General features: G+C 42.5%; 1 protein-coding gene across 1 annotated transcript in view; it reads right to left on the bottom strand.

The window, feature by feature from the left end:
- Positions 1-613: 613 nt before the first annotated feature.
- LOC306878178 (A disintegrin and metalloproteinase with thrombospondin motifs 17-like) overlaps positions 614-19,332 on the bottom strand; it is a gene marked incomplete at both ends in the record, with an annotated part of 159,810 nt that continues 141,091 nt past the window's right edge. The window contains 2 exon segments of the mRNA XM_079430360.1: positions 614-765; positions 2,028-2,205. Coding sequence (XP_079286486.1) covers positions 614-765; positions 2,028-2,205 — 330 coding nt within the window.

Here is a 19,332-nt window from a genome sequence, read left to right as displayed (position 1 = left end):
ACAAGTTGATTCTAAAGTCTACTGAACTGAAGTATGATTGAAGGAGTAAGGAAGTTCACTAGGTTTTGGTTACAGAGCCAATATAACAACACAGGTAATTATAATACTAAATAAGAAATAAAAACAAGACAAAAGATTGATTCGTTGATATGGATCTGGAAAAAAAACAAGCTGTCATTACAAAGTCCATCGGTTATTGGCCAACCAGTGACCTTAAGAAAGCAATTTTTGGTGACATGAGCTTTACCCACAGTGCAACAGGCAGGCCAGTATGCTGAAGAAGTCACTTCCAGGACCAAAGTGTGGATTACAGCAAAACATGACAAAACAAGAAACCTTAAATGTCCGTAAACAAGAAACAAATGTAATGCAAGTACGCAAACGCTTGGCAAACACACTGCAAGTACATACTCAGTGCAGGGGTGATAAAGTTAAGCATAGTTAGAAACTGTCACGTTTACGTACTTGCACAGTGTGTTCTGCTGGAAATATCTGTTCCACTTTTTCCATTTTTTCACGTAAGAACATTTTTAATAAAAAAAAAAAAAATGCTTTTGACAGTACAAAAGGAGAAGGCAAAAATAAACCTCTATGTGTGGGAGTGCCGGGGTCATTAACTCTTAGGGGGCATTTTGTTGGTGTAAAAGTCTCTGCAGGTCTGGCAGCAGCGTTGGTACCAGCGCATGTCCTGGCACAGGTTCTTCTCTCGGATCACCCTGCAGTAAACCGCCCACTGATCCCCCGTGCACTTGTACGTCAATGCAGCTGCCAGGAATGACAAGGACAGGACACGGCATTTCATAGATTCAATTATACAACACCATCATTGACAACATGCATACATCAATCCAGACACACAGGCTCATCTAGAAGATGACATTTTTGCAACCGCCAGCAATGTTCAATGTTGCTTTTACACTTAAAAAAACGCTTTTCCAAAGGTTATTATTGGAGTGCATTTTACAAGAAAATACTACTTTACAAGAAAATGTCACTTGCTAATTATTTGTGACATTTTCTGAGTAAAAATGGTTTCAAAGTAATTATTCTTTCCTATTTGTTCTGCAAATGATCATTGAGAGTGTGTGTGAATCTGCACTTGTTTAGATGATTCTCATTTTATTTGTACACAATAAGAATATGATGCTTTCCAGATGATGCTTACTTTAACAGATGTCTTGGCAATAAAATAAAGTTTATGTGGTACAAATGCGTAAAGCAATGAAAGGCTTTGTTTTAAAACCAACTTTGTTTTGAACCATCTACTGTCTACATTTAAGACAGCATCCAAACTGAAATGGAAACGGATTGACTTGGATCACTTGACATAGGCAGGGTTAAATTAATAAAAAAAAAAAAAATGAGGAATCTATTCAATTCGATTCAATACACTTTATTGTCCCAGATGGGTAAATTTGTCTTGGACTTTTGTAATTCTGCCTGCGTCAGAGGTGCATATGACGCCTAAATAGGCAAATGTCCTATTTAATTATAATTTAGACATATGAGTTCAATATATCAACACTGAACTTAAATGTAAATATCATTTCAAACATAGATATAAATTATATGAAATTCAATGAAATGAAAATAAATTAGATGAAATTATTGAGACATAATTTCAATTTATCTTTATAATATAGATAAATAATTAAAAATAAAAATGTTAAAATAAAAAAGAGATAAATAAAATAGAGAATTTCAATAAATATACCCGCAGCTATATTGAAGATGATTTTAATGATTTAATGTCATTTTAATTTTAGCACAGGTTTTTAGTCATTTTCTTGAGTGTTTTTGTTAGTTTTTAGTAGAGTGTTTTTTTTTTTTTTTAAATATGTCTATAATGCATTTTAGTTTTTACTTTTAGTTGATTTAGTTTTAGTTATGCATCAAAAAAATGAAATGGAAATAGGTGGTGTCATTTAGGGACAAGCAATGAAGAACAAGACATGACTGTGTACATCAGGATTTGATTGGATCATAAAAAGTACAGACAATAGGACAGTAAACTGCTGAAGTCTTACCCAGTCTAGGGGAGGTGATGGTGTTCACATTGACTTTCACATTACACATCCCAAGATGACACTGCTTGTATGCAGTGGGCTTCAGGATTGCAGGGCAATCGCTGCCATGGCGACCGGTCACTTTGTGCATGCATTGGACCACTCTGGACTGCAGGCCCCGCCCACAGGATGATGAGCACTGAAATGAACCAATGACGAGATCACAACAGATTAAAAAATTTTCCACATTTTCATAACCTGCTCTGACAGACCTCATTTTAATCAGGAAATAAAGCATGTACTCAATATTTCAACAAAGCTCTTTTCTATTCTTACTCTATTTTAAAACTGTCATGTTAAAATCTGATAGCAGTGGTATTCACACGGGGGGCGCTGCACTGTGGCGACCTGTAGACGCAGTAACGTCGAAGTAGCAACACTGTTGTTTGTATGTGTGAGTTTGCATGAGTATAAGTTCCTGAAGTGTCTAGTAAGTTCTTCACTTCGTTGCCCTTATTGAACCGTCATGATGATATATCACACGGTTGTGAACTACTTGATTATTTGGCTACTCTTTGGCTACCTCGTGAGAGGACAGCGTGGGAATGGAGAGCGGCTTCGTTATAGTCGTGACTTTCTTATGGAGTGTTGGGTCTCTGATTACGCTGTGTTGGATCAATCCCATGACTGGCCTTCGGAGATCTTAAGGACTGATCTTTCTCGCACCCACACAGAGATGAACACCAGTAAGAAGGTGAGGAAAAGGGGAAAGAAGGGGGGGACTGCGTCAGAGACTGCGTAAACAGCAACTACATCGCATTCCACTCCCTTCAATAATTCTAGCTAATGCCCAGTCTCTCCGGAATAAACTGGACGATTTACAAGCAAACGTTAGGTTTCTCTCAGATTACAGGAATGCTTGTGTTATTTCCCTGACAGAGACCTGGCTTAAAGGACATGACCTAGACTCTGATTTGGAAATAGAGGGCTTCGGTGTCCCGGTGAGATTGGACAGGGATGCTGCTGTTACTGGGAAAACTCTGGGTGGAGGTGTATGCATCTACGTTAACCAGCGTTGGTGCAAGTCCGCGATTTTGCGGGAATCTGTATGCAGTCCTGATATTGAACTGTTGTCGATATCACTTCGCCCTTTTTACTTGCCGAGGGAGTTTCCACAAATATTCATTTCTGTTGTATATATTCACCCAAAGGCTAATGTGAAAAATGCATCCGACATTTTATGTAAAACGGTGCATCGGTGGCTAAATATTTCTCCTGACGCACCCAATATTGTGATGGGAGACTTTAATCACTGTAAAATGGAGAAATCACTGAGCCATTTTGATCAATATGTGGATTGTCCTACCAGATGTGGGAAATATTTGGATCTCTGTTATGGGTCTATTAAAGGGGCTTATAAGTCATTTTTGAGGGCTCCTTTGGGCCTGTCTAACCATCATGCAGTTTATCTGGCCCCTGCTTATAAACCTGTCCTGAAAAGGGAAAAAACAGAGAAAAGACTAGCTCCTGTGTGGTCGGAAGACTCAATTCAAGAGCTGAGGGGATGCTTTGAATGTACCGATTGGGAACTCTTTAAATCTGTATGTACTGATTTAGATGATCTCACAGAGACTGTGACTAATTATATAGTATTCTGTAAATATCTGGTTATTAAAAATAAACTTTGTATAGTATTTCCGAATAACAAACCATGGATTACTAGACAAGTTAAAAATGCGGTTAATCTGAGAAATATTTATTATAAACAAGGTGATAGCATTCGGTACAGAGAGGCCCATAAATTGGTGAGAAATGAGGTGAGATTAGCCAAATTGCAGTATAAGGATAAGGTAGAAACCATGTTTATAAGTGGGGAATCTCATTTAGCTTGGGATGGAGTGAAGTCGATAATTGGAACTAAACAGAAGACAAAAAGTATTACTCTAGGTGGGAAATCTGATCATGAATAAGCAGATGATTTTCATTTATTTTATACACGTTTCGATATTCATGATTTTACATCCAAATTGTTGAAGTATGGTGGGAATATTGTGACTTTGGACACCTCTGTTAAATTTCAAATTAGTGAAGCTGATGTAGCTGCTTTGGTCAGGTTAAAGTAAGGAAAAGTCCAGGTCCTGATCATATTAGTGGAAGATTTTTGAGGAATTGTGCAGAGCAGCTTTCAGGGATTTGTACATTTATTTTTAATAAATCAATGCAACTTTCTAAAGTCCCTCGTTCTTGGAAAGATTCCATAGTAGTGCCAATTGCAAAAAAAAAAGTAATCCTATTTCTCTTAACGATTATAGGCCTGTTGCACTCACTTCCCTGGTTATGAAATCTTTAGAAAAAATAGTTAGGAAGGGGATTTTAGCCTTGACACAGTCAGCACTTGATCCTATGCAGTTTGCGTACAGATCAGGTAGAAGAGTGGAAGATGCCACTTGTACGTTATTAAATATGATTCTAAAACATTTTGAAGGTAAAAAATAATTATGTACGTTTGCTTTTTATTGATTTTTCTTCTGCTTTTAATTGTGTTCAACCCCATATTCTGGCGAAGAAACTTGTTGAAAATTTTAATTTAGACTTTAATATTGTGTGTTGGTTGGTAGATTTTTTAACTAGTAGATCCCAAAGAGTACGTGTTAATGGGGTGTTTTCTAATGCATTGTTGTCTTCTACTGGTACCCCACAGGGTTGTGTTCTGTCCCCTCTCTTGTTTTCTTTATATACTGATGACTGTCGGAGTGTTTTTGAGGGGAGACACATTATTAAATTTGCAGATGATTCTGTAATTGTGTCTCTCCTTACTGGGTCAGATGGGAGTTATGGTCCAGTGGTAGATCATTTTATTCAATGGCGTGATGCTTCATTTCTAAACATTAATGCTTTTAAAATAAAAGAGATGTACATTGACTTCCGTAAGAAGAATATTGTACCTGTGTTGCCTGCTGTCATTAAGGGGCATCAGGTAGAATTGGTCAAGGAGTATAAATACTTAGGCACTGTGTTTGATAAACTAAAATTTGAGGCAAACACTGATATGATTAGAGGGAAAGCTCTTCAACGTATGTATTTTTTGAGGAAACTTCGAACTTTTTATGCGGATGTCTCTTTTATGAAGATGTTTTATACTTGTTTTATTGAATCTATTGTAAGTTTTTCTGTGATTTGTTTTTTATTCTCTTGTTGGATATTGTGTATTGTGTGGCTGTTGCATGTTTACTGCTGTCTACAAAAAGAATTGCCTTTTTAAGGACAATAAAGTTAACCTACCTAACCTACCTATCATATCTATCACATGCTCTGAGTTTGAGTCACTTTCATATCCAACCATCATCCCAAACTTGTAATGAGAAGCACTTATCAACATGAGAAGCTTTATGAGGTTGTTTTCCATCAAAATAAGTGATGATTTTACCTTTGAAAAATTTGTATTGTAATTTTAGAGTTGAAATTTAAAATAAAACTGTTATTATTTCATATTATTTTATTTTATAGTGAAATGTCTCAAAAGCAATTTTTCTTTTTTGTTTTTTAGTAATTTTTCATTTGCTAATATTAATAATAATAACATTATTATTATTATAATTGTTATTATTATTATTATTGCAACTCACCAAATTGTGCTACCCTATGAAACTGGATTTTTATTATTATTATTTTTTATCACAATTGCAATTTTTCTGATAAAAATTGCAATTGTGATTAAAAAAACAAAAAATAAAATACAGTTTTGCTTAAACTCGAATCATGGCAAAAAAAAAAAAATCATATCTTTCAGGCTGGTCAAGCTAATGCGCATGTACGTATATAAAATAGCAAACAATTAGCCAACTAGCAATTTAACTGTAAAAACAGTAGTATTAATGAGTGTTATTTCTTCCATACATTATTACAAGAGTGGGCCATTTCCTCTGCTTAGAATGTGACAGAACTCAACAAAAAATAATTATTCTAATAATATAAAATTAAAAAACTTTCAAAATTACAAAAAACTAAATATGACAACAGCAAGAGCTAAATAAACCAGCAAAAATGCAGCCATACAACTGAAACAATAACTAAACAATGATCAAATGAAGGAAAATAAATAAGCATTTTTATACACAGAGTCGAAGGGCCAGCTGAGTCTTCGTCTTTGAACCGGCGCTAGTCTTTGTATTACAGAGAGTGAACTTTCACGGTCCCCTAATGAGCAGCGCTGTCTACAGGCAAAGCCACAGTTCTCTCTTTTCTGTTCAGAAACCATAACGATTCATAAGCCTGGCCTACTTTACATTGTGATCTGTAAGAGCTCAACAACTCGAGTGAACATCTTCGGCTTTCGCTTGACATTTCTGCTCATGAGGAGTTTAGAATTACATAGTTTTCAAGCAAACCACATCCTGTACAGTATATAAAGATTCAGACAATTTCACAGGCCTCCACATTATCAATAAACTGCAACTGCATCCAAATTATGCATTGTTTAGTAAAGATTATAAGTGAAATTGGCACATTACAAGACAACAACTACAGTTATGAAATAGTCAATAAACACAAAACTGTGACTGCACAACATATGAATTGATGAAAGCATATTCAAATTGGCCAAAAGATGTAACACACAAACACATGCAAGATTCTGAGTGAATCTGCTCAGAGCAAACCGACTGAATTAGATTTCCAGAGGAAGACAAGAGGAGGAAACAGTTCTTGAATAATGTAGCGTTCTGCTTCCTGTGAGATGAGCAGGAGTCATAATGTCAGCCTATCAGCCACCATCGTCACGCTCACGTACTTAAAACCAAAGGGAAGCTTTATTTCTCCGATAACACTCCAGCGAAATTAAATCAGCATATTTCTGTGACAATCTAATACATTTTAATAGACTTATAGTTCGACAGGGCAGGAACAAATTTAGTTATTTCATCACTGGCTGAGGAGAGCTGGGAGCAGACAGCATGATGAATTGATAAACACAAAATATGTTGACCTGATTATGACACAGATGACATCAATAGTCCTCAGTACAATGTAGTCAAAACACAGTCTAGATCAGGGGACCAAATACATTCAGTATTATTCAGTGAGCGTTGCATTTTAACATGCATATAACATGTTTATAGTTCCCTTTCAGTCGGTCACTCAGAGTCACGTCGGATAACCGATGAAATTGGGATCTCGCCAGAGAGACCAATCCACTTCGAGTGTAACTAAACGAGCCAATGGACATTGGCATGCGATCATTGCATCCAGCTGCCGCTGATCACAGCGTGAGCATAAGAGGCAACAGGTGCAACACACTGCTCCGGGTGTGTGTTCACGGTGTGTGTGTGTTCACTGCTGTGTGTGTGCACGTTGGATGGGTTAAATGCAGAGCACGAATTCCGAGTATGGGTCACCATACTTGGCTGTATGTCACTTCACTCACTCACTTAATTCATCCTTTCGCTTCGGAGCCGAGGGCAGTGCATCACTGCTGCTCTCCTATCCTGCGAGTGAGAAAGAGCGAGCGAGTATTGGCGGTACGGCGCAGCAGCGGTGTCACGTCGGACAGGAAAAAAGATTGTCTTCCGGCTGACAACCACACTAAGAGTGTGCGGTGGCCAGCTCCCCTGCGTGCTTCAGCACTGAAAAAGCAAATTTCTCTAAAAGAGCAACACGGGTGATCGCGTCTTTTTAAAGATGTCCTATCACCCGTGCGTTTCTGGGTGTGGTCGTTTCCTGGTGCCTCAGGACGGTCACGATTGCTGCCTCACGTGTCTGGGCATTCAGCACGCTGAGGAAGCTTACGTGGATGTTTCATGTTCTTCTTGTGGGGACATGACCATCTCAGAGTTGCGTAATAGACTCCGTTATGTCAAACATGGCGGAATCCCTCTGCCGCGATCCAGCGTTCGTCCTGGCACCCGGGGTGACACTGCGTCGGGTGGAGTCAGAGGTGATTTGAGGATCACGGTGAGGGCATCCCCAAGTGGAGCTCCTCACCCCTCAAGCACTCCGCAGCCAGTGGAGCTGCCGAAGGAGCGTGCTGGGCCCTCTGCTGGACGGGGTGCACGAGGCGTTTCCTTCGGCGCCCTCTCTGACGACCAGATGTCGATCACTGCATCGTAGAGTGAGCACTCTCTCTCCGGGGATGACGACTTGGCTGCGTTGCCCCCTTCGGGTGTGGTAGCGTTGTCCGAGCCAGACCCAGAGATGACGGCTATGCTTTCCCGGGCCGCCGAGAATGTCGGGCTTGTGTGGAATCCTCCACCGCGTCCCGATCCTTCGAGGTTGGATGAGTGGTTTCTCGGTGGGGGTCGTGCTGGTTCTCAGCGCCCCCCTCTGGTACCATTCTTTCCGGAAGTGCATGAGGAGCTTACAAGATCGTGGAAGGCACCTTTTACTGCCCGAAACAAATCTTGTGGCCCCTCCTCCCTCACCACCCTCGATGGTGGGGCCGCTTTGGGGTACGCGGGCATCCCCTCGGTGGAGCGGTCTGTGGCCATGCAACTATGTCCAACAGCTGCTACCACCCTGCGGGGTGACCCGTGTCTCCCCTCAAGGGCCTGTAAGTATTCGTCAGGTCTAACTGGCAGTGCTTATAGAGCCTGTGGGGAGGCGGCTTCTGCCCTCCACGCCATGGCGTTATTGCAGGTCCACCAGGCCAAAGCCCTGAAAGACCTGCACGAGGGTGCTCACGATCTGGCGGTTCTACATGAGCTGCGTGCTGCGACGGACCTCGCGCTTCGAGCGACGAAGGTGACCGCACAGTCTCTGGGTCGTGCGATGTCCACGCTAGTGGTCCAGGAGCGCATCTCTGGCTGTGTCTCGCTGACATGGAGCAGGAGAAGGTACAGTTCCTGAATGCCCCCGTGTCACAGACCGGCCTCTTCAGCAACGCTGTCGAGAGCTTTGCCTCAAGCCTCAAGCCGGTTTCCTGTGTTTCCTCCCGCACGAGGAGGAATCAGGTGAGTGTTACACTACACACCCAGACCCCGCCCCCTGCCGTCACAGGCCAGGCCGTCACAGGCCCCAGGGCGGGTCCCTGTGTTCCACCTCGCTGCCCCTCCGCGGGTACATCGGTGGCCCCGCTGGTCCCGCTGGCATGGTCTCTCGGAGCCTGGCTAGCGCTCCCCAGTCCATCTCGGTGGCTCCTGCGGACCATCAGACTCGGCTACGCGATTCAGCTCGCCCGGCGTCCCCCCAAGTTCAGGGGCATACGGTTCACTTCAGTCAAGGCCGTCGATGCCCCTGTCTTGCATGCGGAAATCACAGTCCTGCTGGCGAAGGACGCGATAGAGCCGGTCCCTCCAGCCGATATGAGGTCGGGGTTTTACAGCCCTTACTTCATTGTGCCCAAGAAAAGCGGTGGGTTACGACCGATCTTGGATCTGCGAGTTTTGAACCGTGCACTTCACAAGATGCCATTCAAGATGTTGACGCAGAAACGCATTTTCGGGTGCGTCCGTCCCCTAGATTGGTTTGCCGCAATCAACCTGAAAGACGCGTACTTTCATGTCTCAATTCTCCCGTGACACAGGCCATTCTTGGCCATCCCGTGTTCGAGGGTCGGGCATATCAGTACAAGGTCCTGCCCTTCGGGCTGTCCCTTTCGCCTCGCGTCTTCACCAAAGTCGCAGAGGCGGCCCTTGTTCCCCTAAGAGAACGGGGTGTGCGCATCCTCAACTATCTCGACGACTGGCTCATACTTGCACAGTCTCGAGAGCAGTTGTGCGCACACAGGGACCTGGTGCTCAGGCACCTCAGCCAGTTGGGCCTTCGGGTCAACTGGGAAAAGAGCAAACTCGTGCCAACGCAGAGGATCTCTTTTCTCGGCATGGAGTTGGATTCGGTCAACCAGACAGCACGCTTCACCCAGGAACGTATTCAGTCGGTGCTAAACTGCCTCAAGACTTTATCAGGCAGGACGGCGGTCCCACTGAAACACTCTCAGAGGCTCCTGGGGCATATGGCTGCAGCTGCGGCTATAGTTCTGCTCGGTCTGCTCCATATGAGACCGCTTCAGCACTGGCTCCATGGCCGAATCCCGAGGTGGGCGTGGAAACGCGGTACTCTCCGGGTTCAGATTACACCGACCTGCCGCAAAACCTTCAGCCCATGGTCAGATCCCTCATTCCTTCGGGCAGGAGTGCCCCTGGAGCAGGTATCCAGGCATGCTGTGGTATTCACAGATGCCTCGGCCACCGGCTGGGGAGCCACGTACAACGGGCACGCAGTGTCAGGGGTTTGGACGGGTCCCCAACTGCGTTGGCATATCAATTGCCTCGAGGCAAGGCGTACAGCTGCTGGCGGTACGCCTTGCCTTGAGCCACCTCAGAGGGCGCCTTCAGGGCAAGGACGTTCTAGTCCGTACGGACAACACTGCGACCGTTGTGTATATCAACCGGCAAGGTGGTTTACGCTCCCGTCGCATGTCACAACTCGCCCGCCACCTCCTCCTCTAGAGTCAGATGCATCTGAGGTCCCTTCGTGCCATCCACATCCCGGGAGTGTTCAATCGGGCAGCCGACTAGCGGCACTTCCAGGGGAGACTCCATCCCCAGGTGGTCCAGCTGATTTGGAGTCAGTTCGGAGTTGCTCAGGTAGACCTGTTTGCATCTCCGGAAACCACCCACTGCCAGTGGTTCTACTCCCTAACCGAGGCAACGCTCGGCACGGATGCACTGGCGCACAGCTGGCCCCAGGGCCTGCGCAAATATGTGTTCCCCCCAGTGAGCCTACTAGCACAGACCAGGGAGGACGAGGAGCAGGTCTTGTTAGTGGCTCCATATTGGCCCAACAGGACCTGGCTCCCGGAACTTATGCTCCTTGCGACAGCCCCTCCCTGGCCGATTCCTCTGAGGAAGGATCTGCTTTCTCAGAGACGGGGCACCCTCTGGCACCCGCGTCCGGACCTGTGGAAACTCCACGTATGGTCCCTGGATGGGACACGGAGGTTCTAGGTGACCTACCCCAGGAGGTAGCACTCACTATCGCTTCAGCACATGCACCGTCCACAAGATGGGGCTATGCTCTGAAGTGGAACCTGTTCGTCGAATGGTGTTCCTCTCACCATGAGGACCCCCGGAGATGTTCGATCAGAGCCGTGCTTTCCTTTCTGCAACAAGGGTTGGAGCGTAGGCTGTCCCCCTCCACCCATAAGGTTTATGTTGCTGCCATTTCCGCTCACCGTGACCCCGTAGAGGGGAAGTCGTGGGGAAGCACGATCTGGTTGTCAGGTTTCTTAGGGGGACCAGGAGGTTAAATCCTCCTAGGCCTCCCTCCCTACCCTCTTGGGATTTGGCATTGGTGCTAAGAGCCCTACAAACTGCCCCCTTTGAGCCTTTGCAGTCAGTCGAGTTGAAGTTTCTCTCTATGAAAACCCTACTCCTGACTGCATTGGCCTCGATCAAGAGGGTAGGGTACCTGCAGGCATTTTCGGTCGACGAATCGTGCCTCGAGTTTGGGCCGGCTGACTCCAGTGCAACACTGAGGCCCAGGCCCGGCTATGTGCCTAATGTTCCTACCACTCCCTTTAGGGACCAGGTAGTGAACTTGCAAGCGCTGCCCCTGGAGGAGGCAGACCCAGCCCTAGCTTTGCTCTGTCCTGTACGCGCACTGCGACAGTACATGGATAGAACTCAGAGCTTCAGGACCTCAGAACAGCTCTTTGTCTGTTACGGAGGACAGCAGAAGGGGAAGACTGTCTCCAAGCAGAGGATGGCCCACTGGATAGTGGATGCCGTCACCTTGGCCTATGAAGCACAAGGTGTGCCCTGCCTGCTCAGGTTGCGTGCTCACTCCACTAGGGGTGTCGTATCGTCCTGGGCGCTGGCTCGTGGTGCCTCGCTAGCAGACATCTGTAGAGCTGTGGGTTGGGCGACTCCCAACACATTCGCTAGGTTTTATAGCCTATCTGTCGAACCGGTTTCCTCCTGTGTTCTCACCTCAAACGGGTAGTGGCACTGAGAGGCCCGGCTCAGAGTCGGCTTGCGGCGTCCTTACACCTAATTCTCCAGAGAGTTCCTTAACCAGGCAAACCCTGTCGAGTCCTCCAGCACTCCGGCGTCCGGACGTGGCGGAGCGTCCGGCGCCAGGCCTTTCAGCCAATGAATTCTTGAAATCTGGTGTGAGGCTAGTACCCATATGAGAGACCCTGTCGGGATCCCATATGTGTATCCCACGGTATGCTTATTAGAGCCGTATTTCCCCTGGCAGACCACGTTCTGCCATCTCTAATGATGCAGCCTAAGCCATCTCAGAGACTTCCATGTGCTATAGGGCCCTACGGGGTTACTTCACATGTCTAAATGTCACTTAACCCCCTCTGGGAGGAGGTGACTCCGCAGTGTGCCTCTTCCAAACAGAAGGGCACGCTTCCCGGTGTTATCCAAGTCCTACTGGTGGGTTGCTCAAGGAACAACAGTAGTTGATCTTGTCTGTGTAGAGCCCGGTCCTATCGTCTGCCTTATAGGAAGGATCAGGAGGCTTACACAGGGCACTGGAAGGGGCAGCTTCTGTGGCGCTTTGGTAGGGATCCCAATTTCGTCGGTCATCCGACGTGACTCGGAGTCACGTCCCGTCGCCACAGTCGCTGTACCACCGCTGAGCTGCCGGGTCACCGGCTCGGCTCCTCAGCGAAAGCATGAATTAATGCGGTGCACCTGTTGTCTCTTATGCTCACGCTGTGATCAGCGGCAGCTGGATGCAATGATTGCATGCCAATGTCCATTGGCTCGTTTAGTTACACTCGAAGTGGATTGGTCTCTCTGGCGAGATCCCAATTTCGTCGGTCATCCGACGTGACGTCTCCGTTCCCTCCTTCAGGGAACGAGGGTTACATACGTAACCGAGACGTTTCATAGTAATTATATATTTATATACACTTGTGTTCAAAAATTTGAGGTCGGTGTGATTTCATACACTTTTGAAGTCTCTTCTGCTCACCAGGGCTGCATTTATTTGATCAAAAATACAGTAAAAAGAGTAAAATTGTGAAATATTATTACAATTTCAAATAACTATTTTCAATTTGAATATATTTTAAAATGTAATTTATTCCTGTGATGTAAAGCTGAATTTTCAGCATCATTACTCCAGTCTTCAGTGCTATATGATCCTTCAGAAATCATTCTAATATGCTGATTTGCTGCTCAAGAAATATTCCTTATTATCATCAATGTTGAAAACAGTTGTGCTGTTTAATATTTCTGTGAAAATCGTGATAGATTTATTTTTCAGGATTCTTTGATAAATAGAAAGTTCAAAAGAACAAATGGAACCTTATAGTAAGCTCTAACCAGCAAATATCCTGAGCCCAAACTTTTGAACAGTAGTGTAATTTGCCATTTGGTTCAATTTTCTAGAACAGTTTAATTTCTTCTCAGAAACTAGTGTGAGATCAAACAGTAATTGTCGCAGGCCCCCTGTTGAAGACCCCCGGGCTGGAGAAACGGAGCTGTCGGCTGCCAAGATTGCAGACGAAACAAACGAAAATTGTTTTGTGAAGTGGCAAAAAGTGCATAAAAAGAAATAGACTTCCCTGCCTCTGAGGAACCCAAACTCCTTTCAGCGACGCACAGTACTTAACGTTTACAAGGGACGACGGGCTATTGAAAATGAAATCAGCGTGGCAGGTTAGCATTGATCTCAGCTTACTGTGGAATTATGATGATCACAACAGTCTTGAAAAATGATTTTAGAAAAGCTGCATTACCACAACAGTAGCCTAGAACAATGACTAAATAGCTGTTTAAAATTAAAGTTGGCTGTTGGTTAGTATTGATGGGATATTTTAGCCAAAAAAGGTCATCATTTATTCACTCTCATGTCATTCCAAACCTGCATGACTCTGTGTTGTTGCTGTTAACTTAACTAATAAAAATCAAACTTTTGTTACCTAACACTAAATCAAACAATTAAAAATAGTTTTGTTAATTGAATTAAAACTAGAAAGAATTTAAAACTGTAAAAAACATAAAAGTAAATGAAATAAAAAAGTTGAGGTAAAATTATTAAATCTGAAATATTGCTTCATATTTCTGTGAAAATCGTGATAGATTTATTTTTCAGGATTCTTTGATAAATAGAAAGTTCAAAAGAACAACATTTATTTGAAATAGAATCTTTTGTAACATTATAAATGTCTTTACTGTCACTTTTAAACAATTTTAAATAAAAGTATTAATTTATTTATATAAATAAAAATCTGTAACACTTTACAATAAGGTCTCTTTAGTTGATGTTAGTTAATATATATACACATATATATATATATATATATATATATATATATATATATATATATATATATATATATATATATATATATATATATATATATATATTATTTTTTTTAGCTAAATACCTAAAAATGACAAAGGCACATACAATTTTTAAAACTTTAGTCAGTGTCTGTGTGTGTGTATATTACATACATATATGTACACACAAACACATATATACATGTACATATACACACACACACACACACATATAAATATAAATATATATATATATAAATAAATACAAACACACACATATTGCCATATATATGTTGGGGGTGTAACGGTTCACAAAATTCAAGGTTCGGTTCGATACGACACAGTAGTGTCACGGTTCGGTAGGTTTTCAATACGGGGGCGGGGCAATTGGTTATGTCGCATTGTTGGAAATATTTCAGTTTTAAACCATGAAGGCAAGCCAATGGATATCACACAAGCACACGTTTGCACCAGGGTTTGCCCACGTGCAAACTTTGTGCAAGATTTATGATGGTGAACGTCTTAATCTCAGTCAATAAAAAAATGAAGAATCTACTTAAACATGCTGATAACGGTAGGCTAGCAGCCTATAGCCGTTTTCATTTATTTCCTTTAATATTTCTCTTGTGGCCCGTACATAGTGAAAAGACAAAAAAAAAAAATGAGAAGAGATGTATTTCGTGTTAAACAGGTTGTTTTTGAAAGTCGGTGCTTGAAATAAAAGCTTTTTATTTCATTGAGTTTTAATGATGACTGTGGTGTCAAAATTTTAATTATAGGACTATAATTCATTGTAGGTAGCCATAGCCTATAGCCTATTAGGCCTGTTTTAAAAAAACCTTTATAAAAAAACATTTTAATTGAGGAGTAAATATAGCCTAATCTTATTTTCACAGCGCATCAGTTATGCAGTAATTATTGTGGGGCAAATTAATTGTACTTTTAATTTAATAATAAAAGTAACTTCATACTAATAATAGGCCTAATAAAATAAGAATGTAACAGACCTACATTAATTGGAAATGCCAAATCCTCTCAATATTGCCAATAATTTATGTTTTTGACAATATCTCTGGCTATCGTCGTTACAAGATCATCGTCCAGCGAGGGGAGGTTATCGCGGGGCAGACAGCATGTTGCCTGTTACATCGTTTGGGCTACGTTGTTGAGCGCACTGGCACTGATATTTCACACACTTTAAGCTCTTTTATTTTCCAAACGTAATAGGATTAGTCCAACGAATCGTTTGGTTTGTAATGCGTACCGAACCGAAAGCCTCGTACTGCACGGTTCAATACGAATACGCATATCGTTACACCCCTAATATATATATACATATATATACATACACACACACAGTCATGGCCAAAAATATCGGCACTCTTGGTAAATATGATCAAAGGAGGCTGTGAAAATTAATCTACATTGTTAATCCTTTTGATCTTTTATTTAAAAAACTAACAAAAATCTAACCTTTAATTGGATACTAAGAATTTAAAATGGGGGGAAATATCATTATGAAATAAATGTTTTTCTCAAATACATGTTGGACACAATTATTGGCACCCCTAGAAATGCTTACGAGTAAAATATCTCTGAAGTATATTCCCATTCATATTCACAATTTTTAGCACTCCAGGGTGATTATGAACATTAAATTATCCAGCCATGGCTTCCTATTTCACAGAAATATAAATAGGAGGGAAAACAAAGCCCAAACTCCCTTAATCATCCATCACAATGAGAAAAAAACAAAGATTATATTTATGATGTGCAGCAAAAGACAACTGAGCTTCACAAATTAGTGAAGTGGCTTTAAGAAAAGAGCTAGAGCAGTGAAAATTCCCATTTCCACCACCAGGGCAATAATTAAGAATTTCCAATCAACAGAAAATGTTACGAAACTGCCTGGAAGAGGACGTGTATCTATATCGTCCTAATGCACGGTGAGGAGGAGAGTTTGAGTGGCTAAAGACTCTCCAAGGACCACAGCTGGAGAACTGCAGAAAATAGTTGCGTCTCAGGGTCAGAAAACCTTTAAAAAAAAAAAGTTGTGAAACAGCACCTACATCATCACATGTTGTTTGGGAGGGTTTCAAGAAAAATTCTCCTAACTCATCCAAAAACAAACTCCAGCATATTCAGCTATCAGACACGACTGGAACTTCAAATGGGACTGGCTTCTATGGTCAGATGAAACTAAAAAATTAGCTTTTTAGCAGCAAACACTCATAATGGGTTTGGTGAACACAGGGATAAAAAGTACCCCATGTGTACAATTAAATATACTGCTGTATTTTTGATGTTGTGGGCCTATATTTTCTGCTGGAGGTCCTGGACATCTTAGCTACATGGCATCATGGATTATATCAAATACCAACAGATAAAAAAATCAATAAGTGACTATGTTAGAAATCTTATAATGGGCCATGTTTGGATCTTCCACATTTTTTATCTTTCCAATATTTTTGGCCATGACCGTTTCTGTGAGGATATGTTAATTCCTACCAGGACTCATTTAACCTACAACAACAACAAACCATGGTTCACTGCAAAACTCAGACAGATCCGTCAAGCCAAAGAAGATGCTTACAGGAATGGGGACAGAGTCTTGTATAAACAGGCCAAATACACACTAGAAAAGGAGATCAGAGTGACAAAGAGGAATTATTCTGGAAAGGTAAGGAACAAATTCTCTTCCAGTGATTCTGCTTCAGTGTGGAAAGGTCTGAAAGACATCACCAATTACAAGACACCATCCCCCAGCACTCTGGAGAATCAACAACTGGCAGATGATCTGAATGAGTTCTACTGCAGGTTTGAAAAAACACCATTCACACCTCCTGCAACCCCTCTCTCCCCCCTCCTGCACTGCAGATAAGAGATGATGTGCGCCAGGTCTTCAAAAAGAACAAGAGAAGGAAGGCACCTGGTCCAGGCGATGTGACACCAGCCTTTCTGAAAACCTGTGCTGACCAGCTGGCCCCCATCTTCACACAGATCTTCAACTGGAGTTGTGTTAAGTCCCCTCATGCTTCAAATGCTCCACCATCATCCCCGTCCTAAAGAAACACAAAATTACTGGACAGATACCTGTGGCTCTAACGTCTGTGGCCATGAAATCATTTGAAAGACTGGTTTTGGCTTATCTGAAGGACACCACTGGACCCTCACTGGACCCCCTGCAGTTTGCCTACAGAGCAAACAGGTCTGTGGATGATGCTGTCAACATGGGACTGCACTTCATCCTGCAGCATCTGGACAGACCAGGGACTCATGTGAGGATCCTGTTTGTAGACTTCAGCTCCGCTTTCAAAGCCATCATCCCATCACTCCTCCAGACCAAATTAAGTCAGCTCCCCATCCCCACCTCCATCTGTCAGTGGATCACAAGCTTCCTGACAAACAGGCAGCAGCTAGTGAGGCTAGGAAAATTCTCATCCATCACCCATACGATCAGCACTGGAGATCCTCAGGGCTGCGTTCTCTCCCCACTACTCTTCTCTCTCTGCACGAACGACTGCACATCTAAAAACCCCTCTGTCAAGCTCCTAAAGTTTGCAGATGACACCACAGTCATCGGCCTCATTTAGGATGGTGACGAGTCTGCTTACAGACAAGAGGTTAAGGAGCTGGTTGTCTGGTGCAGTCTTAACAACCTGGAGCTTAAAACACTCAAAACAGTGGAGATGATCGTGGACTTCAGGAGAAACCCCCCTGCACTCCCCCCACTCACCATCATGAACAGCACTGTGACTGCAGTGGAGTCATTCAGATTCCTGAGCACCACAATTTCTCAGGACCTGAAGTGGGACAATCACATTGAGTCCATTGTGAAAAAGGCCCAGCAGAGGTTGTACTTCCTTCGCCAGCTGAGGAAGTTCAACCTGCCACAGGAGCTGCTGAAACAGTTCTACTCCACCATCACTGAGTCCGTCCTCTGCACTCCAATAACTGTCTGGTTCAGCTCAGCTTCCAAATCTGACCTCAGAAGACTACGGAGGGTAGTCCGGACTGCTGAGCGAATCATTGGTACAACCCTCCCCACTCTCCAAGAACAGTACTTATCCAGAGTGAGCAAAAGGGCTGGCAAAATCACTCTGGACCCCTCACATCCAGCTCATTCCCTCTTTGAACTGTTGCCCTCTGGTCGACGCTACACAGCTCTGAGCACCAGAACAGGAACAGGCCAGGCACAGGAACAGTTTAATATTATTTTATTTTCTGTGTCCTGTCCTGTTGCTGTCATTCTGTTGCACTGTGGAGCTTCTGTCACTATAACAAATCCCTTGTATGTGTAAACATACCTGGCCAATAAAGCTCATTCTCATATATTATATTTATATGTATATGTATATGTATATGTATATATATATATATATATATATATATATATATATATATATATATTAGTGCTCTCGATCGATAAAAAAAAAGGAATTAATCGCACATTTTTCTAAAATTAATTGCGATTAATCCCACCTAACATTAAAGTTTTTAAATATACTTTTATATTGCAATAATTTCACATTCAATCTTCAAATGTACAATGTACAAACAACATAAAGACAGTATATTTTTAATATTTCTTTACTGGCATCTTTTATACCAGCATCACTGATATCAATACTACTGATGTCTCTATAAAATAGTTTTTCCCCTGAATATTTAACCATTGACTGTAGCCATTCAGCATTACAGTATAATTGAGAGCTATCAACTTAAAAATTTATTAGACGTAACTTCTAATTTAAGTGAATTTAAAACAATCTTCACACAAACCCATAATAATAAATGACATATTTACTTACCTGTGCCCCTAAGCAGAAATATACAGAAAATGAATAGTTACCATACACTAAATTCGAAATTAAATTTAGATGAACCCCTTAAAGCTATAAAAGGTATTGATTTCCTATTTTTTCTTTTTCTCTTGGATTAATAGACATCACAGCAGCTGGTTATTAGCTTATTTGCCTGCTATTGCTTTAAAAGCTGCTGCTGCTGAATGTGACACGGATCAGACATGCATCTTGTTTTATCACAAATCTCTTTACCTTTTCTGACCCACTTCAGGTCTTAAAGTC

This window comes from Barbus barbus (assembly GCF_936440315.1).
Source record: "Barbus barbus genome assembly, chromosome: 1".
Lineage (NCBI taxonomy): Eukaryota > Metazoa > Chordata > Actinopteri > Cypriniformes > Cyprinidae > Barbus > Barbus barbus.
The sequence above is the reverse complement of the archived record's forward strand: the minus strand, read 5'-3'. Positions and strand labels throughout refer to the sequence as shown.